This window comes from Sorex araneus, chromosome 3 (genome assembly GCF_027595985.1).
Source record: "Sorex araneus isolate mSorAra2 chromosome 3, mSorAra2.pri, whole genome shotgun sequence".
In the NCBI taxonomy this organism is placed as follows: domain Eukaryota; kingdom Metazoa; phylum Chordata; class Mammalia; order Eulipotyphla; family Soricidae; genus Sorex; species Sorex araneus.
The window spans coordinates 88,675,727-88,700,736 of record NC_073304.1 but is presented as its reverse complement, the minus strand read 5'-3'; the positions used below and the strand labels follow the sequence as shown (position 1 = coordinate 88,700,736).

At 45.8% G+C, this 25,010-nt stretch overlaps 1 protein-coding gene across 21 annotated transcripts in view; it reads left to right on the top strand.

The window, feature by feature from the left end:
• The first annotated feature begins 898 nt into the window (after positions 1 to 898).
• The window catches only part of PPIP5K1 (diphosphoinositol pentakisphosphate kinase 1), a 43,734-nt gene continuing 19,622 nt past the window's right edge, over positions 899 to 25,010 (top strand). For 4 of the 21 annotated variants that reach the window (XM_055129907.1, XM_055129899.1, XM_055129900.1 and 1 more), the window contains exons 1-26: positions 1,371 to 2,359; positions 4,222 to 4,317; positions 4,641 to 4,809; positions 5,376 to 5,571; positions 6,146 to 6,236; positions 6,454 to 6,539; positions 6,865 to 7,019; positions 7,519 to 7,620; positions 8,068 to 8,229; positions 8,312 to 8,433; positions 10,044 to 10,145; positions 10,412 to 10,498; positions 10,616 to 10,691; positions 10,827 to 10,936; positions 11,020 to 11,102; positions 11,607 to 11,738; positions 11,905 to 12,026; positions 12,290 to 12,472; positions 18,930 to 19,071; positions 19,428 to 19,651; positions 20,124 to 20,251; positions 20,459 to 20,573; positions 20,740 to 20,847; positions 22,068 to 22,184; positions 22,317 to 22,481; positions 24,397 to 24,546. In XM_055129907.1, the coding sequence (XP_054985882.1) occupies positions 4,669 to 4,809; positions 5,376 to 5,571; positions 6,146 to 6,236; positions 6,454 to 6,539; positions 6,865 to 7,019; positions 7,519 to 7,620; positions 8,068 to 8,229; positions 8,312 to 8,433; positions 10,044 to 10,145; positions 10,412 to 10,498; positions 10,616 to 10,691; positions 10,827 to 10,936; positions 11,020 to 11,102; positions 11,607 to 11,738; positions 11,905 to 12,026; positions 12,290 to 12,472; positions 18,930 to 19,071; positions 19,428 to 19,651; positions 20,124 to 20,251; positions 20,459 to 20,573; positions 20,740 to 20,847; positions 22,068 to 22,184; positions 22,317 to 22,481; positions 24,397 to 24,546 (3,099 nt within the window). In that variant the 5' untranslated portion in view covers positions 1,371 to 2,359; positions 4,222 to 4,317; positions 4,641 to 4,668. The other 17 variants (XM_055129910.1, XM_055129908.1, XM_055129905.1 and 14 more) reach the window with 12 other exon arrangements.

The following is a 25,010-nucleotide window of genomic DNA, read 5'->3' as shown; positions in this document are numbered from 1 at the left end:
TGCTTTCATATTCAGTGTCCTTGTGTTTAGTTTTTCATTTTACTCTCTTATAGATGAGAAAATGGAGTCTGAGGAAAGGTCACGAATCTTCAGTTTGCAAGGCTGCACAGCTTAGGGAAGTGGAGACCAGCAATAAAATCAGGACTTGTCTGGTTCCACACCTGGGTGGTTGAGAACAAGCAAAGTTGTGGGGCTAAGAATCTACTTGCTGCCTTGTCCACATCCCTTGTCCTCACACCAAAAACCTGTTTCTTCCTTTAGCTTTCGGATGTTGTTTTGCCTCTGTTTTTGTCTCCCACCTCCCTACCTCCCTCTGATTCTACTAACACTTTAAACCTACATCTATTGGCTCTCTGCATATTTCAAACTTCGTTTTTGTGTTTTGTTTTTGTTTTGTTCGTTTGGGGGCCACACCCGGCAGAGCTCTGGGCTTAATCCTGGTCTGCGCCCAGGAATCACTGACGGTGCTCGCGGTACCATGTAGAGTGCCAGGGATCGAGCCAGACCAGTCGCGTGCAAGGCAAGCGCCTTACCCGCTGTACTCTCTCTCCGGCCCCTATGTTCCGTTTTCACTAAACAAACAGAGGCTATGATTTTTACTTTACACAGGTGTAAGGGCACAATTCTTACCTCTTCCTCTGCAACTGGCTTCCTCCCTTCCTCCCTCGCCCCGCCGCCCCCTCCCCACCCCTTTCTCGGCCTCGCAGGCAAGTCCGTCGGGAGGCTCGGAACTGGAGCGACGCAGTTCGAAAGGAAAGGAAGCCTCAGGTCGCGCTTTATCCCCAGGGCCACTAGGGGCCACCCTCCTCCGCGCACAGGCGCGGGCCAACGCAGCCTGACTGGAGCCGGATCGCGCCCTCCGCTGATTGGTGGCTCGGCGGAGAAGTCGCGCTGCCATTGGGCGGCTGTCAGGTGTCGCTGCCGGCAGGTTCGGCTGCGCGAGCGGAGGGAGGCGGGTGAGTGAGGGCCGGGGGCGGTGGGGGAGTGGCTGGGGCTGGGGGCGGTATCGGAGGGGGTGGGCGCGGGGCCTGTGGGCGCGGGGAGCGCCGAGGGCCGCGCGGCGGGCGGTGTCGGGGCCGTGGCGCAAGGAGGCGCCGCCGCCGGGCCTCAATGTCAGCGTCGGGAGAGCGGGGCGCGGGCAGCGGGGGCGGGCAGAGGCCAGCGGAGTCTGGACGGGAGGGCGGTGTTCGTGCCCCGCGGCCGTGGGGGGAGTGGACACGGAGGGCTCGGCGCGGGGAGAGAGGTGCGCGCGCCGGTCTGCGTGAGGACCAGGGGGGCTCGCGCGGGCAGAGGGGGCGGACGGGGGCGGCCGAGCGGCGTGAGGAAGGGCTGGTTGCAGAGCGAGGTGAGCCGGGAGGAAGGTGAGGAGGGGAGAGGGAAGCCGGGATCTCACCGGCAGGCGCGGGGCGCGGGGGCTTCGGGCAGACGCTGCTACCCGGCGCGGTGACTCATCTGAGGGTGGCTGAAGGCTGGGAGGGGGGAGCCGGGAGCGAGAGGATGTGTTGGGTTATTAATTGCGCGAGTTGGCCTGCGTTGGTGCCTCCGCAGTCTTGTCGCTGCTTGGGGAGAGAAGAGAGTTGGTAGGGAGAACTGGGGGCCGCCGCGCAGTTCACTGTGTCAGGATAAAGACTTGCGTTACGTGGGAAGGGTCAGAAATGGCATCGAAAGAAACGGAGGTGTCGCCTGTGTGGGTCACCTGCGGGCATTTTCTTGCCTGGACTCTGCTGAGGCGGTTCCCGGCCTGAGGTACCTAAATCATCAGGTGCCTGGTGATTTAGGAACGCCAAAGGCTATTGACAGAGCCCCAACTTCTAAGGAATAAGAAGTGTACCCTTCTTTTTGCTTCTTCAGAACTGATGTATGGCTGGTTTTTTTTTTTTGGGGGGGGGGGCGCCGCACCCAGCAGTACTCAGGGCTTACTCCTGACTCTGCACTCAGGAATCATACCTGAGGGGTCTGGGGGGCTTTATGTGGTGCCAGGGGTCTAACCCAGGTCAGCCTCATGTAAGCCCAGTGTCCTACCTACAGTACTATGACTCTGGCCTCCAGATCTGATTTACACATAAATAACCCTGAGGAGATTGCCCTCTGCTCCTGGCTCTGCCCTTACCAACAAGTTCCCTCCTCCTTCCCTTCCTTCCTCCCTCTCTCCTCACCTCCTCTGTCCTTCCTTCCCTCCCCTCCTCCCTTCCTTTTACATTGGTTCAGGCCAGAGTAAGACTGCCCTTTAGCCTAATGTAGAATAAAGTTCTTTTTTCTTTCGTAATAAACTATTGGGGGAGAGGGGGAAGAGGAAAAGAACACAGAAAACAAGGGAGTGACTTTGGAACACCACATTAAACCCAAGCTTCTCCCAGAGGTACATCTAAATAAATCTTGGCTTATTTCATAGCTATTTTTGTCAGGCTTCTATTTTTGCTTTGTTAACTATGGAATTAGATCTTTCATCTCTTTAGACCATATTTGAGAAGACTCTCCTTTCCTGTTCTATTATCACCCCCTGATACAGAGTTATAGAATTTCAAAAACTTGACTGTGTAGAGTCAATAGAAAAATGAAAGGATCTGATTGGCTGAAAGGGTCAAGGGTTAGGAATCTTAGACTTGAGAGAAAGTTCCTGCTTCAGATAAAGGATAAAGAGTGCAACAAAACCCTACTTGCTTAAACTCTACCAGGATTTCTGGAATGCCTCAAGTCATGGAAAATGGGTCAGGTCACTTAAAAGTTCAAAGAAATAGCCTGTTAATCAGGAGCAGCAAGAGTACTTTTAAGACCAACAGTCCATTACTGGAGATGTTAGTTCTGAGGAGAATGTTATAGTTGTTGAGCAATGGAGCCAGCAGATGGTGAAGACTGCAAAGGTCGAGCACTATATGAAGGACAGCTATAACTTTCTAATTAGAGCTGCAAACCCCACTTGTAATAATGCAGGGTTTAAATTTAAAATGTGAAATGTAATTACTGAATACTATTTCACAAGTCCACTGGGGCCAGAGAGACAGCACACAGTGGGTAAGGGCATTAGCCTTGTATGTGCCTGACCTGGGTTCAATCCTGGGTATACCATATGGTCCCCCTCCCCTCCCCAAGCCTGCCAGGAATGATTCCTGAGTGCAAGCCACACCTGAGCACTGCTGGGTGTGGTCCCAAAACAAAAGGGTAAATCTGTTTACTTAAGAACTTTGGCTTTTATTAGTCATTAGTCAGTGATTCTGGGAACTTTTGGAAACCATGTAAAATTGCTGATTTATGACTCAATTTCATTTTTGGAAAATAAACACCTGTAGCGCCACAATTCAGCACTAATAAACATGAACCTTTTGCTTATTTATTTCACATTTGTTTGTTTGTTTTGGGCTTATATCCAACATTGCTGAGAGCTTACTCCTTGCTCTGCTCAGGAATCACTTCTGGCAGTGCTTGGATGTCTATATAGAGCTGAAGATTATACGAGGGTTCATCATATGTAAGGCAAGTTCCTTAACTCTTGGACTATCTCTTTGGTCTGGTTTCAGATCTTTTTTAAAATAGAAGTAGACATAGGTTAAGTTTGTGAAGTTTAGTTCAAATTCTTAGTTCTGTTCTTCTCGAGTGTGATAGTGGTTTTCTTTATGGACATGCATTTCTAGTCCATGTTTTTATACTTCTAGTTATGCATATGGTCTACAGATACATATATAATTATATAGTCATAAGCATAGTAATTGTATTTATTGTATTGCCTGTATATTTCTGCAATTTGTATTGAGAAGCTCTTCATGTTTTCACCAGTAACCTTAAAAGTTGCTGTTAGTCTGTAATTTGTGTATACTAGATTGTAATTTTTTTTTTGCTTTTGGGCTATTACTGGCAATGCTCAGGGGTTACTCCCGGCTCTGCAATCAGGAATTACTCCTCACAAGCTTGGGGGACCATATTAGAGCAACCGGGATTGAACCCGGCACAGTTGTGTGCAATGCAAATGACCTACCCACTGTACTATTGCGTCGGCCCCAGGTAGGGGATTTTAATATATCACAAGATACCCTCAATGAATGCTTTTTGAGTTCATGCTTAGAATAAACATGGGGGTTAAAGGTAAATGTAGCTGAGCTCTTTCATTCCTCATCCCTAAAGTAAATTCCCTGTGTTCAGAAATCACTGTGGAAAAGGGAAGGGTGAGGCATGGTTTGGGAATGAATCCAAAGTTTGAAATGTCACTCTAACCTTCTCTTCTAATAGGAATCAGTAGACGCCCTCCATGAGAAACTGCCTGTCCCATTTGCTGCTGGAGTGAATGGTGTTTTCTGCTGGCTGACTCAGGGGCATGCCAGCACTGTAAGGGTTAATCTCCTGATCCTCTTACCAGTCTCCTGGTTGTGAGTGGGTGAACGGGATGGAAAAGGGAGAGCAGGCTTTTCTTTTATGAATCTTTAGTCATTTCAAGCCATTGCCCCACATGCCTGTTTTTCTGTTGATCTTCCTTCCTGTAGAGTCTTAACTATTTATCCTAGTCCTGCTGTAGTTCCCTCTTACTTTCTTATTCCTTGACACCCCACCCCCACCCCAATCCCATCCCTATTCTTTGCTAGAAGAGGGGTTGGAGAAAGGAGGGACTTGGGTTGATGGGATATGGGACACCCTTCACTTCATCCCTGCAGAGCGGGATGAGTGGGCGCTCCGGCGGGGATGTGGTCATTGCCGGCCAGTGAGGGCGAGAGCGCCACAGCCCACTTCTTTCTTGGAGCTGGAGATGAGGGCCTGGACACCCGTGGAATAGGCATGAGGACAGACGAGAGTGACAGCGAACTCCTTGAGGAAGATGAAGTGGTAAGACTAGGGCAAATGATGGAAATTGATGTTGGGACCCCTTCTTAAGAGATTTCTTTGGTTGGCAACAGCATAGACTCCCTATCATAAAAATGCTCAGTCCAATTCAGGACTTATGAATTGGACTGAGGGTTATGGCCATGGGTTACACCCGGCGGTGCACAGGGGCTACTCCTGGCTTATGCATTCAGGAATTACTCCTGGTGTTGCTCAGAGGACCATATGGGATGCTGGGAATCAAACCTGAGTCTGCCACATGCAAGGCAAATGCCCTACCCACTATGCTATTGCTCCAGCCCCAGATGCTGCTCTTTGAAGCCTCCACCTATTCTCTCTCTTGTTGTCTCATGTATATTGGTTCTGTGCTTGAAAACCATTTCCTATTCTGGATAGACTGCTATACAATAGGAATCCCTCAAAATGCCCCAATCTAGAACATACTTTGGAGACAAGCTTTACCTTATATATTCAAACAACTCCTGTTAAGAAACTTTGCCCTAAGGCGATTGTGTTCCCTGGTTGGGATGGTCTGTTTCTGAGTTTCTGACAGCACTTCCTCTCTGTAGCCCCCTGAACCACAGATCATTGTTGGCATCTGCGCCATGACCAAGAAATCCAAGTCCAAGCCAATGACCCAAATTCTAGAGCGACTCTGCCGATTTGACTACCTGACTGTTATTATCCTTGGAGAAGATGTCATCCTCAATGAGCCTGTGGAAAACTGGCCATCCTGCCACTGCCTCATCTCTTTTCACTCCAAAGGTTGGGGTCTGGGAAGAAGTGATTTGGGGCCACTAGACTGGGAAGTGGAGTTCCTGAGGGTCTTAACACAGAAAAGAACATTGCTGGGGCTGGAGCGATAGCACAGCGGGTTGGGCGTTTGCCTTGCACGCGGCCAACCTGGGTTTGATCGCCGGCATCCCATATGGTCCCCCAAGCACTGCCAGGAGTAATTCCTGAGTGCAAAGCCAGGAGTAACCCCTGAGTATCGCTGGGTGTGACCCAAAAAGCAAAAAAAAAAAAAGAAAAGAACATTGCTGAGGGATTTCTTTTCCCTCCATCGGGGAGGATTTATTGGGGGTATTTGCAAGCTCATATTTTTTACCTAAGAACACGCTAACTTAGGGTCTTTGATTGAATTTGGACCTAAAAATTGTTGCTTTTTAATTTTTTTTTTAGATGAATGTTCAGGGAGTTGGGCTGAGAGATTAGTGGTGGCTTGGGTCGGTTGAGAAGCTTAGTAGAAGCTAACAGCTTTAATCTATTTCTCTTATTGTTTTCCCACTTTATCTCTTTAGCTTTCTTTTGATCTCTCAATTTCTCTTCTCCATCCCAGGCTTTCCTCTGGACAAAGCTGTTGCTTACTCTAAGCTTCGAAACCCCTTTCTTATCAATGACCTGGCTATGCAGTATTACATCCAGGACAGGTATGGCTTTCTGTAGGCTGGTGGGATGGTGGCCCTGAGATCATGGGTTTCTAGGGAATCCACCCTGGGAGGGGCAGAGTCAAACTAACATGTTTAATTTATATACAATTGAGTTTGATACCCTGGTGTTTCCAGTTCTTGAGTACAGGAAATCCCTAGTCTTCCCCCTTTGACACCATCCCCCACCTCTCCCAGCTAATTTATTTGGGGGTGACAGGAGGGAGGTGTACCGGATCCTGCAGGAGGAGGGTATTGATCTGCCTCGATATGCTGTACTCAACCGTGACCCTGCCCGACCTGAAGGTGAGTATCTGGCTTTGTCCAGTTTTATCCTGCCTGGCCTTGTATGTCTCAGCCCACTTTGCTATCCTCTAGACATCTATGTACCAACTATTTTAAGAGTATATTTATTGGATTATGGGTGGAGTTAGAGCCATGCATCTTGAGAGCAGAGCCTTGGACATCTTATAGAATTTATATAATACCATATGACAACATGGCTATAAAAATGTGAGGTTGGGAAGTAAAATTCAGAGAATTGGGAGTTGAAAGTATTCTATAACCCTTGGCTCTGGACACACACACACACACACACACACACACACACACACCTCTAACTATTTTTCAGAGTGTAACCTGATAGAAGGTGAAGACCAGGTAGAGGTGAATGGAGCTGTCTTTCCCAAGCCCTTTGTGGAGAAGCCCGTGAGTGCTGAGGACCACAATGTTTACATCTATTACCCCAGCTCAGCTGGAGGAGGAAGCCAGCGTCTCTTCCGTAAGGTGCATTTGTGGAATATGAGAGGGAGAAGGACAAGAATGAGGTTGTGGGGCTAGATAGATGGTACAGTGGGTAGGGCATTTGTCTTGCACACGGCCAACCTGGGTTTGATCCCTGACATCACATATGACCCCTGAGCCTTACCAGGAGTCATCCCTGAGTGTAAAGCCAGGAGTAAATCCTGAGCACTTCCAGGTGTGGCTCCCCTCAATCACCTAAAAAAGTAATGAGGTTATGGGGCCCCAGAAAGATAGCACAGGGTTCAAGGCATTTACCTTCCATCCAGCTCACCCTGATTCGATGACTGGCACCTCAGTGATCACCTAAGAATTGCCAGGGTCACTCCTGAGCACAGAGACAGGAATAGTCCCTGAGCAGCAGTACTGGATAAGGATCCCCTGCACTATGCCCCCTCCCCCCAGCCAAAAAATGATGAGAAAAGCTGGATGATTTGTGGACCAGGGAGAGGCAGCTTTTTTCTATTTTCTTTTCCTCCTAAAGATTGGTAGCCGGAGCAGTGTTTACTCTCCTGAGAGCAGCGTCCGAAAGACAGGATCGTACATCTATGAAGAATTTATGCCAACAGACGGCACCGATGTCAAGGTTATGGTGGATACAGGGATTTAAGAGATTTTAAGTGTTTGGGTGGAGGTGGGGTATTGAGAAGCCAATGGAAATGCATGGAGTGGGAGGTCATAGAAAATAAATATTCAGGTGAAGATAACAAATGGTTGGGAATGAACATTTACATCATCATTGTCACAGGGCAAGAGTGATTTGGTATGTGGTATAGGTTGGTGAGTTATTTCTTAGTAAAGAACTAGTTGGTAGTGAAATCTTAAGAAATGTTCATTGTGATGCTTCTTTAGGACTTAGCAACAAAATTGTTAGTCTCCTTGTTCTTAATTCTCGGGGTTTTTTGGGGTGTTGGTGGTGACAGGTGTGTTTTTATTATTTCACTTGAAACTAGTCTTCATATCTAGTGCTCACATTGTCTTCTCACATGCAGGGTGAGCAATGGGCATACTCAGTGGTGCTATGTACCTGCAGGTGTATACAGTGGGGCCCGATTATGCCCATGCTGAAGCCAGAAAGTCTCCTGCTTTGGATGGGAAGGTTGAACGAGACAGTGAAGGAAAAGAGATTAGATATCCAGTTATGCTGACTGCCATGGAAAAACTGGTGGCCAGGAAAGTCTGCGTGGCTTTTAAGGTAGGAGTCCTATGGTGGGTTGCAGAATGAGGGAGAGGATCTGGAAAGGAAGAGTGACCTTATTGCCTCTTTTCTCCCAAAGCAAACAGTTTGTGGATTTGACCTTCTTCGTGCCAATGGTCACTCCTTTGTGTGTGATGTCAATGGCTTCAGTTTTGTCAAGAACTCTATGAAATACTATGATGACTGTGCCAAGATTCTGGGGTAAGGGACACATTGTCCAGACTGGGGAAGAATGGGTCTAGAGAACAGTTTGAAAGCTTTTCCTTCTTTTACATCTTAAAAATATCATGAAAAATGACTAAAAAAATGACTAAAAACAAATGAACATACAAAACATAGAAATGGCTCCTCAGCTCCCTTGACTTCACAACACTGTACTCCCAGAGATAATTGCTGTTAAAAGTCTTATTTTTTTGTTTCGGAACCCCCTACACCTCCTACACACATACACACACACACACACACACACACACACACACACACGCACACACACACGCACACACACACACGCACACACACATGCACACACACACGCACACACACACGCACACACACGCGCACACATGCACGCACGCACGTAAACATACCTACCAATACCCAGGAATCCAGGGGGCACTCTGGTGTACCAGGCCAGATGGTTCAATATGAGGGTCCAAGGATGCTTCTGTGCTGCTATTTGGAGCCTTTGTAGCTGCGCCCCCACCCCCCGTCCTGCTGGGTCACCTTAGCTGTTCTCAGTCCTCCTGGACTATATCTGGTGAATGTCTAGGAGACCATATGGTACTGGGACTCAGATGTCGTTGAATCATATCATGCCTTGCATGTAACTTAACCCCTGTGCTATCTCTCTGGCCCTTGTTAATAGTTTTTTAAACAAAAGAGTATGTTGTTTCCTTCCTTGTATAACTGTTTATTTTTATTAAATATTGTTGCACTTAATGCTTCTAAGAATTGACCACATGGGGGGCTGGAGCAATAGTTTAGTGGGTAGGGCATTAGCCTTGCACACAGCCGACTGTGTTAGATTCCCAGCATCCCATATAGTCTCCCAAGTACTGCCAAGAGTAATTCCTGAGTGCAAAGCCAGGAGTAACCCCTGTGCATTACCGGGTGTAACCCAAAAAACAACAACAAAAAAATGACCACATGGGGCTGGAGAGAGTTTAATGCATAAGATGCTTGCCTTGAATGCATCCAACTCAGTTTCTGTTCCCTGCACCCCAGATAGTCCCCCAAGCACTGCCAAGAGTGATCCCTGAGCACAGGAGTAAGCTCTGAGTACTGTACGGTGTGATCCCAAAACAAAAATTGGCCATAAGACATAAAATATTTTAAACTCTAAAAACTGTAAAAATTAACATGGTAAGCATCCTTGTATTCACCACATATATTAACTAAAATACTAGGGCTCAGAGAGATAAAATAGGGTTTAAGGCACTTGCCATACACATGATTGACCCCAGCTTTGATCCCTGATACCATATGGTCTCCCAAACACCACTGGGAAAGACCACAGCATAGATCTAGAAGAAATAAAATACTAAGAAACAAAATACAGCTGAAACCTCAACATTCTTTTCTTAGTTATATTCCTTTCCCTCCCACTTAAAATGAAACATAGCACTTAATTTGCTGTTTGTCATACATGTGCACTTATTAATGATTTTACTACAAACGTTGGAGTCCTTAATACAGAGTTTAGACTTTATGTTAATGTAGTCTCTTGCAGCTTTTCATGCACTTCAGGCACTTCATGAATGTAGCTTATGTTTCTTCATTTTCACAAAGCTGTTTCATCTTTCTCCTGCCAGGAACACCATCATGCGGGAGCTTGCCCCACAGTTCCAGATCCCGTGGTCTATCCCCACAGAGGCTGAGGACATCCCCATTGTTCCTACCACGTCTGGCACTATGTAAGCAAAGTGGTAGTGAAAAACAAAGTGAAAAACTATGGAATAGCCTCCTTTAGGTACCTAAGTTGAATCAGTGATTACTTCCTGACCCTGTGCTATTTGACTAGTGGAACTTGCATCTCCTCCTGGCAGTTTTCTCAGTCCTTCCTAGACTTCGAATCTCACGCTGCTTTCCTCTCTTCTTCAGCCTGTCAAGTAGGATGAGACTGTAGGAGGTAGTGCGGCATGGGGCTGGGAAGAATGCTTAACTTTATTCCCTATTTCAGGATGGAACTTCGTTGTGTCATCGCCATTATCCGTCATGGGGATCGTACCCCCAAGCAGAAGATGAAGATGGAAGTGACCCACCCCAGGTAGGAGGAGTGTCCTCATATAGGTTATCAGTTTTTGGGAAAGGAAAGAGGGCATGGTCAGCTGCTTGAAGCTTTGATTGTCTCACTCCACACTAAACTGTCTCCTCATTTCTTCAGGTTCTTTAGTTTATTTGAAAAACATGGAGGCTACAAGACAGGGAAATTAAAACTGAAGCGGCCTGAGCAGCTACAGGTAGGGTGGTGTGAATATGGCCAGGAGGAAAAAGATAGAGGATATAGGATTTGGGGCATTGATGCAAGCCCAGACGGACATAAGTAGCTGCTTGAGACTAGGCCACCTGCATGGATACCCTTTTATCTCCTCCAGGAGGTGCTGGACATCACAAGGCTGCTTTTAGCTGAACTGGAGAAAGAACCAAGTGGTGAGATTGAAGAGAAGACTGGAAAACTAGAACAGTTAAAGTCCGTGCTGGAAATGTGAGAAAGGGGACAGGGAAAAGGTGCCAGTAACAGGTAGATGTAATGCAAGGGTGGAAAGAGAACTAAGCTTTATCCTGCAGGTATGGCCATTTCTCAGGCATCAACCGGAAGGTGCAGTTGACTTACTATCCTCATGGAGTGAAAGCTTCAAATGAGAGACAAGGTAAAGTATAATACCCCCTGCCCACTATCACCTGAGCTCTTATTAATTTTTTGGTTTATTTTGTGGGCTACATCTGGTGGTGCTCAAGGATTACTCCTGGTGGGTTCAGGGAGGCATATGAGGTACTAGGGATTGAACCCAGATCAGTAGTGTGCAAGACAAACTCCCTATGTACTGTCACTCTGGCTCCCCTGAGCTCTTATTCTTTCTTTCTTTTTTTTTTTTTTTTGCTTTTTGGGCCACACCCAGCGATGTACAGGGGTTACTCCTGGCGGTGCCCGGGGGACCATATGGGATGCTGGGAATCAAACCCGGGTCGGCCGCATGCAGGGCAAACGCCCTACCTGCTGTGCTATTGCTCCAGTCCCATGAGCTCTTATTCTTGAACCCTTAAATGACCGCTACCTCAAATCATCATTCTGGGCCCCCCTAAAGACTGATCCATAAAGTGTTCTACTTCTGCTCCTTAGACTGGTACTGATGCACTGTTGTTTATTCGGGCAGATTTGCAGGGGGAAACTCTGGCTCCATCGCTTTTGCTGGTACTGAAGTGGGGTGGAGAACTGACTCCTGCTGGTCGGGTGCAGGCTGAGGAGCTGGGGCGAGCTTTTCGCTGCATGTACCCTGGAGGACAGGGTGAGTGATTGCGGGCTAGATGCCTAGCTGGCTGGGAGGGGGGAACAGTAAGTTGAAGGGATGAAGGTTCAGAGGAATCGGGGAAGTTAGAGGAAAAATGGCCTTTCCTTTCACATGGGCAATTTATTTTATAGTAGTTTATTTCTAGTCTACCCTTTGCCTTCAGGTGACTATGCAGGTTTCCCCGGCTGTGGATTGCTGCGTCTCCACAGCACTTTCCGCCATGATCTCAAGATCTATGCCTCTGATGAGGGACGGGTCCAGATGACTGCTGCTGCCTTTGCCAAGGTACACACAGTCCTCATACAGCCACAGCTTCCATTAGGTAGAGAAGCAGAGAACTGGGAGAACTTGGTAGGAAATTTCAGTGTCTTTTCTGTGCCTGAGCCCCTTTCCTTCTACTGAAAATGTGCTGAGAATAATGAGCCTGAACGGGCCTCTTGACCTAGGCTCCACCTCTCCCAGCCACATTCATCTGATCTCTGGGGCAGTCTCAGACTAGGGCAACTAGATTCAGAGGGTAACTAGTGGATTTTGTGCTTCTCCTCCAGGGTCTTCTGGCTTTAGAAGGGGAGCTGACACCCATTTTGGTACAAATGGTGAAAAGTGCCAACATGAATGGGCTCCTGGACAGTGATGGTGACTCCTTGAGCAGCTGCCAGCATCGGGTGAAGGCTCGGCTCCACCATATTTTGCAGCAGGATTCAACTTTTGGCCCTGAGGATTATGATCAGGTCAGACTCTTCCTGTCTTTGTATTCTGGATCCCAAATTCCTGGAATTCTAACGATGTTAAATTATGGTACTTACTCTATGCCAAATACCATTTTACATGCTTTCTACTTATCTTATTTGACCATTACCACTTGCAATAGTTATGGCTCCATAATCTCTGAAACATTTCAGAAATTCAAAAAATTATCATGTTTGGCACCAAAAATTCATTTGGCTGGAAAAACTGACATGAATTGTCATAACACTATTTCTAATCCTTATTTTATTCATTAAGTATAAGTATTCATATGAGCATTCTACAGAAATATTGATGTGTCTATATTTTTTTAAGTATGATTCAAATTATAATAATCTCAAAACCAGGCCAAAATAAATCAATTGATTTTAATTTTTTTTTTTTTTTTTTTGCTTTTTGGGTCACACCTGGCGATGCACAGGGGTTACTCCTGGCTCTGCACTCAGGAATTACCCCTGGCGGTGCTCAGGGGACCATATGGGATGCTGGGATTTGAACCGGGGTCGGCCGCGTGCAAGGCAAACGCCCTACCCGCTGTGCTATCTCTCCAGCCCCAATCAATTGATTTTAAAACTCAAAATATGTAATGAGATGTTATATATTGGAAGGAATTTCTGGGTGCTAGAAATACACTCAGATTTCTTGACCTGGTAATAATTATACATGATTGCTCACTTTGTGAAATTTCATTGACTGTTACTGTTGATCTGTGCACTTTTTGATACATATGAATATTATAAAATTCACTGATTTTTATTTATTTGCTTTAAAAAATTTTGTTTATTTTTAATTAAATCACCATAAGATATAGTTACAAAGCTTTCATGATTGAGTTTCAGTCATACAATGATCAAACACCCATCCCTCCACCAGTGTACATTTTCTACGACAAATGTCTCCAGTATCTCTGCCACCATTCCCAGCCCACCTCACCCCACCCATAGCCTTTATGGTATATGCCTTTATATGCCCACTTTCCTTTATATTCTTTCTGTACTTTTGCGCATTATGGCTTGCAATACAGATACTGAGAGGTCATCATGTTTGGTTCTTTGTCTACTTTCAGCACACATCTTCCTCCCCAGTGATCCATCCCTTCAACCATTATTGGATTGGTGGTCCCTTTGCTTTCCCAGTTGCCTTCTCCCCCAGTACATGAGGCAGGCTGTCAACTGTGGAGCAATCCTCCTAGTCCTTGTCTCTACTGTCCTTGGGTGTTAGTCTCATATTACTATATTTTATATTCTACACATGAGTGCTTTATATTATATTTATCTTTATGTTCCACAGATGAGTGCAATCTTTGTATGCCTGTCCCGCTCTTTCTGACTCATTTCACTTAGCATGATACTCTTCATGTCCATCCACTTATAGGCAAATTTCATGACTTCATCTTTTCTAATAGTTGCATAGTATTCTATTGTATAGATTTTCTAAAGTTTCTTTCACCAGTCGTCTGTTCTTGGGCACTTGGGTTGTTTCCAGATTCTGACTATTGTGAACAGTGCTGCAATGAACATATGGGTGCAGATGTCATTTCTACTGTGCTCTTTTGCTCCCCAGGGATATATTCTCAGAAGTGGTATTGCTGGGTCATATGGAAGCTCTATATCTAGTTTTTTGAGGAATGCCCATATTGTTTTCCAAAATGGCTGGACTAGTCATTATTTCCACCAACAATGACTGAGAGTCCCTTTCTTTCCACCTCCATGCCAGCACTGCTTGTTCTTCTTTATTTTGATGTGTGCCAGTCTCAGTGGTGTAAGATGGTATCTCATTGTTGTTTTGATTTGCATTTCCCTGATGATTAGTGATGTAGAGCATTTTTCATGTGCTTTTTGGCCATTTGTATTTCTTTTCTGAGGAAGTTTCTCTTTATTTCTTCTCCATTTTTTGATGGGGTTAGAGGGTTTTTTTCTTGTAGAGTTCTACCAATGTCTTGTATATCCTGAATATTAACCCCTTATCTGATGTGTACTGGGTGAATAATTTTTCCCATTCCATGGGCTCTCTATATTTTGGTCACTGTTTCTTTTGAGGTGCAGAAGATTCTTAGTTTAATGTAGTCTCATTTGTTTATGTTTGTTTCCAATTGCTTGGAGATTGGTGTTTCACCCTTAAAGATGCCTTTAGTTTCATTATATGTCTGTTTATACTGAAGGTATTGCTGTATGACATATAGTGTATGCACTGTATTACTTCCCTAAAATCCAAAAATTTTCATTTCCAAAACACAAGACCCATGGAAAAGATGTTTCACCTATCTGTTGCTTCATGAAAAAACTATCCCCAAGTTCAGCTAATTAACACAACAGCCATTTCATTCTCCTATATAGTCCTATAGTTCTAGCTGAATGGGTCTTACTTGGGTCTTTTCCTGAAATTTCCTGAATGTTGACTGGTACTCTGACTGTAACTGGGATGGTCATCTGGGAAGACTGCACTCTCTTTCTTTTCAGGGTATCTCTGTGGTCTTAGTTGTTTTTTCCACATGTTTTCTCTATGTGATTTCTCTAATTTGTAGCATAACTGCTTTTGTTTTTATTTTGGGGCCATACCCAGGGATGCTAAAAAATGACTCCTGGCTAGGTGTTCAGGATTTATTTGATGCTTGGGAGACCATGAAGTGTCAGGGATTAAACTCAGGCCTCCATATGCAAAACATGCACTCTAGCCAATTGAGTTCTATCTCTCTGTCTTGTAGCTGACTTCTTATTTTGTTTTGTTTTGGGACCACACCTCGCCGATGCTCAAGGGTAACTCCTGGCTCTGCATTCAGGAATCATTCCTGGAAGTGCTTGGGGACCATATGGGATGCAGGGATAGAATCTTGGTCTGCCGCATGCAAGGCAAATATCCTACCTGCTGTACTATCTCTCTGGTCCCTCATAGCTTGACTTCTTAAAACATCAATTAGTTAGTTGGCTGAAGAGACAGTACAGGTGTGAAGGCAGTCTCCTTGCATCTGCCCTGACTTTGATCCCCACCACCACATCTGGTTTTCCTGAGCATTTCCAGAAGTAACCCTGAGCACAGAGCCAGAAATAGTCTCTGAGCACTAATGTGGGTAGCCCCAAACCTAAAAAAACAAAAAGTCACTTAGGATTCTTCCAAAGGTAAAAGCTCCCAGCAAAAGTAACTCAACATTACTTTATTCCTTTGTTTTGAGCAGGAGAGAGTTGGGGTTTGAACCACACCAGGCTATGCTAATACTTTACTCCTGGTTCTGTGCTCAGGGATCACTCTTGGTGTGCTTGGGGGACTATAAGAGGTACCAGAGATTGAACTGGGGTTGGTTGGACAAGTGAAAGGCAAGCACCTTAACCTCTTTACTATATCTCTGGTCCCACCTTATTTTATTGCTTTTTAAATTTTTTTAAAATTTTGGTTAAGAGGCCAGCCTGGGGGCTGGAGCAATAGCACAGCGGGTAGGGCATTTGCCTTGCACGCGGTCGACCCGGGTTCGATTCCCAGCATCCCATATGGTCCCCTGAGCACCGCCAGGAGTAACCTCTGTGCATCTCCAGGTGTGACCCCCCCCAAAAAAAGCAAAGAGGCCAGCCTGGATTTAAAGGAAGGGAATGGTGTCAAATAATTAATGTTATCTCTAATCCACCACAAGAACTATGAATTTGTACTACTTTTACCCCATTTTACAGCTAGAAAGTCTAGGCTTAGATTTTATGCCACTTTTTCAAGGTAACCCAACTTTATTTATTTATTTATTTATTTATTTATTTATTTATTTATTTATTTATTTTAGTTTGTATTTTTTTTAACTTTTTATTAAATCACCATGTGGAAAGTTACAAAGTTCTCAGGTTTATGTCTCAGTTATACAATATTCAGACACCCATCCCTTCACCAGTGCCCATATTCCACCACCAAAAACCCCAGTATACCCCCCGCCCCCACCCCCTACCCCCTACTGTATAACTAAAGAATTTCACTTCATTTTCTCTTTACCTTGATTACATTCCATAATTCAACACAAAATTCACTATAGTTGTTGGAGTTTCCACCCAAGAGAGACAGACCTACTACCAAGGAAGCATTTGATAATTAGTTTTCCATTGCTGAGAATGAAGAGATATGTAGCCCCACTGCTACAAGTACATAACTCTCTTTTTTTTCCTTTTTCCTTTTCCCTTTTTTTTTTCCCCCTCATCCCCCTTCCGCGCCTCATAGTATGGTGTACACCACGCCGCGTCGGCCAGCATGGGGCTTTTGCTTAGTTCCCAGTCCAGAGAGGTGGCTGCTACATTAATAACCTTCAATATTTCAACAAAAACTTACTGTTATTATTTGGAGTTCCCCCCCGCAAGTCAGACCTGTTCAGAAGGAACCGTTTCATATTGCTGACAATTATAAATGTCGCGTCCGCGCGACTTTGGATTTCTGTATAAAGTCCAGGGAAAATTCTACCAGAAATTGCATAGCCCAGCTCACAGTCCCAGTCCATTGCTATAAGAAGTCTCTGGAGTCAAAGTCTTTAGGTGCAGAGGGTCCGCTTCACGCTCAGAGGCTCCGGATTTATCTGGGCCGAGGGCGCGCCGGTTACGCCCCCTTCCCATGAGTTCCTGGGAGCCCCAAGAGTAAAAACCGAATACCTCTGGGTTTGGAGTCTTAGAAGATGGCGCCTGCCACGTGGGTGCCGCCAACCCACCATTTTCCGTGCAGGAAGACAGGGTGGGGAGGAAAAAATCCACCCCTGGGCAGCACAGAGTTGTAGCCCAGTTCACAGTCCCAGTGCATTGCTATTAGATGCTGCGCTGGATGCCCGAATGTGTTAGAGCTCTGGAATCAAAGTCTTTAGGCGCAGAGGGTCCAAGGTAACCCAACTTTAACCCAAGAAGTCTGGAACCCAGAATGTAACTCTATAGAATATTATCTCACAGTATTAACTATAGGGGATGCAATAATCTAACATTATTCTTTCTCCTATGGATAAATGCCTTAATTAACTCGCTGTCATATTCTAGATCAGTGTTTCTCCTATATGGGTTTTCCACTATGGGCTCCTTTTAGCCTTTCTCTCTTGTGGCCTCCCTGTCCTAGCAGTTGGTCTCCTCCTGTGCCATGTCCTCCTGTTTACATATTTTCACCCCTGGCTCTCATAGAATATCCTTGGGACCTACAAATGAGCCATGGATGAGAAACTTCCTACACAATGATTTTTGTTTGTTATTTTGTTTGGGGGTCAGGATGTGCTCAGGGCTCACTCCTAGTTCTGTATTCAGGGATCATTCCTGGTGAGGATCAGGGGACCATATGTGGTCATAGGAATTAGACCTAGGTTGGGTATGTGCAAGGCAAGCACCTTACCCACTGAACTGTCTTTCTGGCCCAGTGATTTTTTTTTTTTTTTGGTCATACCTGATGGTGTTCAGGGGCTACTCCTGGCTTTGTACTCAGGATACCATGAAGCATGGCAATCAAACCCAGGGTCTCCTGCTTGAAAAGTGTATGCTCATCCTGTTGGACTATCTCTCTGTCCCCATGACATTGCTGTTGTTTGTTTGTTAAGGGGCATTGCCAAGGGTGTTTAATAGGCCTGGGGGCTCCTCTGAGTGATTTTCCACTACCTAGATTGGTGGCAAGAACCTAAGAATGCAGAAGCTGGTGCAGCTCTACAATGGTGGGGATTACCTGGGCCTCCTTGGTGGTTTGAGGGATCCTACCAGGGTCAGTCATAAGCAAGGCATGGGTCTTAATCCCTGTACTTTTCTTTGGCCCTTAGACAATGGCAGATCCTTATTTATGATAGATTATCCTTCCCCTCCTTCCTCTTCTCTACTTTAACCATGTTAGTGGTTTCTCAGTGATACTAAGTGGTTCACACTGTTGTATAAATTACTCCTAGCTCTGTGCTCAGGAATTACTCCTGATAGTGCTTGGGTGACTATTATATAGACCAGAGATATAGAGTGAGCATGGACCCTCAGCATTGAACTAGATCTAGTTCAAACTAGACTCTAGATTGAACTAGGGTTGGCTGCATGCAAGGCAAGAGCCTAAACCCCTTTATTCTCTCTCCAGCCTTGGACTTTAAGACTCCTTAAGATCAGGGGCTGGAGGAATAGCACAGAGGGTAGGGCGTTTGCCTTGCACGCGGCCGACCCGGGTTCGAATCCCAGCATCCCATATGGTCCCCTGAGCACCGCCAGGGGTGATTCCTGAGTGCAGAGCCAGGAGTAACCCCTGTGCATTGCCGGGTGTGACCCCCCACAAAAACAAGACTCCTTAAGATCAGCACTTCTTAGATTATTGTGCTACAAATCTGTCTTCATCTGAATGCCCTAGAACTGCTATTATGTTCAGAGACCAGGGTGCTCATTAGAGTGAGCCAAAAAAACATGTTTTGTTGTTTCTAATAAGCTCACCAGAATCTGGGCAATGACAACAAACTTACCATGTTTTTCTTCTCTCTGATCCCCATAGCTGGCTCCCACTGGAAGTACATCCCTGCTCAACTCTATGGCTGTCATTCAGAATCCTGTGAAGGTCTGTGATCAGGTATTTGCCCTGATTGAAAACCTCACCCACCAGATCCGGGAGCGGATGCAGGACCCCAGGTCGGTAGGTGGGTATGAATGCTACTATCTTCCCTTCAAGGTTTCAGGTATGGATGGGTACTACTGTGTCCTTTCCTATTTGTCCTCAACAATACATTCTCATCTCTCTAAATCTACTTCAGATTTAGTAGGATCTCTTGTTAGAGGTAAAATTGTTGGCTCTCTTGGGGCTGGAGCGATAGTACAGTGAATAGGGTGCTTGCCTTGCATGTGGCTGATGGTCCCTCAAATCCCAATAGGAGCGATCCCTGAGCACAGAGTTAGAAGTAAGTCCTGAGCACTGCCAGGTATGCCCCTGTCAGCTGCCCCCCCAAAAAAGCTGGATGGTCAGGGGGCTCTCTCTGACTATTCTTCTTCCTTCCAGACCTGCAACTCTATCACAGTGAAACACTAGAGCTAATGCTCCAGCGTTGGAGCAAGTTAGAACGTGACTTTCGGCAGAAGAGTGGACGCTATGATATCAGTAAGATCCCTGACATCTATGACTGTGTCAAGTATGATGTGCAGCACAATGGAAGTCTGGCGCTTCAAGGCACAGCAGAGTTGCTCCGTCTCTCCAAAGCACTAGCCGATGTGGTTATTCCCCAGGTGTGTCTTGAATAGGATCTAGCCTGGCTGGGGAGGAATAGAAGGGGAAGCAGAAACCAGGGAAAAGAAACTCAAAGAACAAATTAGTTGAGTTCCCAGAATTCTGAGGGTCCATGCTCACTCTGAATAAGTGGATCCTTTTTCAGGAGGCCAGCTCATAGCACCTGGAGAGGGGGAATACGACTGTTATGAAAGTAACCTGGGGGCTGGAGAGATTCTACAGAAGGGAGGGTGCTTGCCTTGCACATGGCCAACCTGGGTTCTATCCCCAGTATCCCATATGGTCCCAAGAACCACCAAGAATGATTCCTGAGTGCAGAGTCCCCTGATTATTGCTGGGTGTGACCCAAAAACCAAATGAAAGAAAGCCCTCGACCTGAGGTAAAGACAGGCATGATCTTGGGCTTGGGAATGTGAGACAAGAGGAGAACAAGATTCATGGAGGTACTTATCCCTGGCCTGTGACCCCTAGGAGTACGGGATCAGTCGGGAAGAGAAACTGGAAATTGCTGTGGGCTTCTGTCTTCCACTGTTGCGAAAGATACTACTTGACCTACAAAGAACCCACGAGGATGAGTCTGTCAACAAGCTGCATCCCCTGTGAGGGAGGGCTGGGAGGGGTGCTGGATGGAGGGAGGGGCTTGTCAGGGAGTCTGCTCGGGCATCCAGGCTGGGATAGCTAGGGGAATCAAGTATAGAAGGTGTCCTGGGCAGGAAAGGAGAGGTTTAGAGATGGGAGGAGCAGGGCTGCGGAGGGGTGGGACTGGATTATCTGACATTGTTAAGTGATTTAGCTGTTAATCTCAGGTACTCCCGAGGAGTGCTATCTCCAGGTCGCCACGTTCGAACGAGACTGTATTTCACCAGTGAAAGCCACGTTCACTCCCTCCTCAGTGTCTTCCGTTATGGGGGACTTCTTGATGTAAGGCTCCTGCCTCCTTCAGCCTGTGGACATCCTTCCCCACCATTCTTATATTTTCCTCCTACTTCTCTCTCACTGCAAACTTTCTCTGTTCTCTTTGTTTCCCTGTCCACTACCTAACTCCCTTATCCTTGGTCTTTGGCTCATGTTTTCTTTTGTTTGGTAGGAGACCAAGGATGCACAGTGGCAGCGGGCATTGGCATATCTTAGTGCCATTTCAGAACTCAACTACATGACGCAGATTGTTATCATGCTTTATGAGGACAACACACGGGTGAGGAGCTCATCGGGTAGGGTGAGAAGAGGCCTCTTCTTTCTCTTCTATCCCTTTCTAGTGAAGGAAAAAAAACCCCAAAAAATAAAACCAAAAATACCCAACTCTCTTATCCTTAGAATTAATAGAATCCAGGCAATTAGGCACAGCAAGACCTAGTATCCAAAAGGTTCTTGCTAGAACAGAATGATGTTACAGGATGCCACTGATCCAGAGGGAAAACATGGCATTAGTTCTGGCACTAGGGAGATATGGAACTTGGGAAGGTATTTACATGATTCTTCATTTGAACATTGATTCTCAGGGCCTCACATTTGGAGGCATATGTTCTGTCACTGAGCCACCTCCCTGGTCCTACAAATACATCTTTTGTTTGTTTGTTTGTTTTGAAGCCACAACTAGCAGCTCTCAGGGGTACTCCTTGCTCTATTGTTGGGGATCACTCCTGGCAGTGCTAGGGGGACCATATGTAGAGCCAGGAATCAAGTCTGGGCCTTCTTTGTGCAAAGCATGTGCTCAGTTCATTGAACTATTTCTCCAGCCAGCATATATATATATACATATATACATATATGACTTGGGGGCAACAACCAGAGGTGATCAGGGCTTACAGGGCTTACTCCTGGCTCAGTGCTCAGGAATTACTCCTGGTAGTACTTTGGGGAGCCATCTGTGGTGTTGGGAATTTAATTTGGGTATGGCTGTATCTAGGGCAAGGACCCAACCCTCTGTACTACTCCCCAGCCTCACAAGATATCTTTAGGTATGCTTTTGCGTGCACTAAATTATTGTGAGATGGAGGAGAGTTGCAGAATTGGAAGTTAGAAAGTCACGTGAGTGTAAATTGCAAATGTTGGAAGTGAGAGAATGAGGATCCTGTAATAACAAATCACAGTCAGCTCTAGAACTGGAGAGATAGGGTAGGGCGTTTGCCTTGCACTCAGGTTTGATCCTGGCATGCTATATGGTCCCCGAGTACTGCTGAGAGTAATTCCTGAGCATAGAGACAGGAGTAAGCCCTTAGTACTGCTAAGTCCACCCTCCCATTCCCAAAGAAAAGAAAACAAAAATCAAAATACAAATGATAGATCAGCCCTAGACCTTGAAATCTCAGCCCTGGGAAGATACACCATTGGGCGTCCCTCTCTCTTGTCTCACCTGGTCTCCCACCACTATATCCAGCTTTTCAAATACCCTCTTTATCTGGCATCACCCCATAGGATCCCTTCTCAGAGGAGCGGTTCCATGTGGAGCTGCACTTCAGCCCTGGTGTGAAAGGTGTGGAAGAAGAAGGCAGCGCGCCCACTGGCTATGGGTTCCGTCCAGCCTCTTCTGAGGTGGGTCAGAATTCTGGGGTGGGGGACTAGGGAATTCAGGGACCCAGTGGTGGGAAACATGGAAACAACACAAAAAGCTTCAGGATTGGGGAGTTTGAGCCATCTCTCCTATCTGTTTCTGTTGTTGAATAGAATGTGGAGATGAAAACAGACCAAGGCAGCATGGAGAACCTGTGTCCAGGGAAGGCACCCGATGAGGCCGACCGGGCATTGCAGACGTCACCCCAGCCCCCTGAAGGCCCTGGCCTCCCCAGGAGATCGCCCCTCATTCGTAACAGAAAAGCCGGCTCCATGGAGGTAACGGGAAGGCTTGGGAGAAAGAAATGGGAAAAGCGCTCATAGGACAATTTCCATCTTTCTTCTGAATCTCCTTGGGGATGGCGGATTCTTGGGGCCTTAAGCAGAGTCCTCCTGGCCCTGATAGATATGTTTTACTTAATCTCTCTTTCACAGCTGGTCTCCCAATAAAGCTTCTTTAAGCTGTTGCTACTTCTGAGATTAAAAGACATGCCAGTGAGAGGTACCTGAGAGATAAGGATTTTAAGAGATGAGCTTGAGGAGGAGGTCTCTGGATGAAAATGAAAAGGCAGTTCTTTGGAAGGAAATATAGTAGGAACAGCATGAACTCTGAGCTAAAAATCTCAGTCTGGTACTTAGAAGTTGTGTGACCTTGGACAGGTAACTTCAAACCTCGCATATTTCCATCATAAATTATATCCACCTCATAGATGCTCAGTAAATGGTAAAAATAATCATACACATGGTATAAAAGGTCGGACTCTATTTCTTTGTTCCTTTGGCTTAAAGTAATTTGTTCTTGTTCAGACAAGAACAAATACCTGTCACTTTAACCCCTCCAGGGTTATTTGTACTGTCATCCCAGAAGAGATAATCAGGCCTGAAATTCTATCTTTCTTTTGTTTTGATGAGGTTTATTTGCTGGAGCCTGTGCTCAATTATCCTTGATACTGGTTCTTTAGCCTAGAAGAGGGAACTGTTGTAAATATAACATTATTTCCAGTCAACTGCCCTAGGGGGTTTGATCTTTTCTTCCTGAAAAGATTATTTCCCATTTGGCCCCTTGATATATCCCTGCCTGAGAGACTATCTGATTTTTGTTTGTTTTCATACATTAATCTATTCACATGACTCTGGGACAACTCCCTGTCTTAAAGGAATTGGGTCTATTTCAGGGATATTCTACAAGACTCTGTTACTAGCTTATATAGGTGTAGTCAGGGGGTTATTGCTCAGATTTTGGAGAAAGCTGAGAAGACAAACTGCCATCTCCCTGTGGAATTACCCTTTTATTCCCGATAATTTAAGGAGGATTTGAAGTTGTAAAACTCAGAAGTTCTTTAAGTGGTAAGTGTATCATTTTCTCTTTGAGGTGCAAGTTAATTTAGTATACATAGTGTGCTGTACCCTACAGACTACCGAGAATAGAGCAAATGGTCAGATGACCTATAATTTTCTTTCAGTAAACTGCTCCTCTACATCTAAATATCTGTCTCTATTCATGTGGCCTGGCAGTCTCTCTGGCACAGTGGTGCTTATCCCCCTCTTTTTGAGGGTTCTCTGTGTATCGTCTGTTTAACTTGATGGTAACTTCTTTATTAGGCCTACAAGAAGCTTCTTTTTATAATCACATGCCTTTCTTTCAGTTGATTGTGCTTCCAATATCATGGCTCATCCAGGATGAGGATTGCCCAGGATATGCTCCTAAGTTGTGCAAGAAAAGCTCTCTGCTCCTTAGTCACACACACAGTCTTTTGGGTTTTCTTGTTTGTTTGCTTTGGGCCACACCCAGAAATGCTCAGGGCTTACCTTGGCTCTGCACTCAGGGATCACTCCTGGCAGGCTTGGGGGACCATATGTGGTACCAGGAATTGAAGAAAACACCTAACCTGCTGTACTGTCTCTCTGGCCCAGTCACACAGTCTTTTGACATTACTATTTCCTCTCTTTGTTCTTTAAGTAAAGGCACTGGCAGTTTTATCCACAGCAACACCTCCTCTTATTTCTTCCTTTCATCTTCTCATCTCACTTTAGATGTTTTTGGAATGTCAGATCTGTGAACTTCCTGTCAGCTGTGCCCTAAGTCATCATCTTTACTAGCACTATTACTAGCTTTTCACAAAAGGCACTGGGGCTTTTGGGAGCCTAAGGTTTAAAGGAGCCATGACCGGCTTTCCAACTGGTGTAATTGCAGGTCATGAACATGCAGTGCACGGGGAACCTGGACCTGATCCCCTTACGGGGACGGCGCCGCAGGAGGTCAGGAGACCTCCCCCGGCCTTCCCCAACCATCGGCCTACAGCCCCGAGCTGTGTCCACCACTCACCTGGCGTCCTGCACACAGGTGTCCCTCCCTACCTCATCTTTCTTTTCTGACTGTGTCTTTGCCTTTTGGGATCTAGACATAGAACCCTGACTAGGTGGGTTAGAGGGTGGGGTTGTATGACTGGGCACTTTTTAGAAATCTATTCCATGTCCCCCGGAAAGAAGGAAGGGCTCTTGTTTCAAACTTAGCCGTGACTACTAATAGCTGTCCCCTGGAAAGAAGGGAGAGAGTGGCCAGACTTTATTTCTTACTGTTGCCAAATGATGGTAGTGGGCTTTCTCAGTGCTGAGGAATGAGAAAGCTAAGGAATCCTGCTCTGCTGAGTACTGAGAATGGTTGAATAATGATTTCTCAGGTTTGGAGTGGGAGGGATATGGGGAAAGGCATTTTGGAAATAGAAGTATCTTCTAGTGTAAAAGGATTTTCTTGTCAGTTCCTCCACAAAGGACAATCTTTCCTTTTCATTCTTCACTACTAAAAAC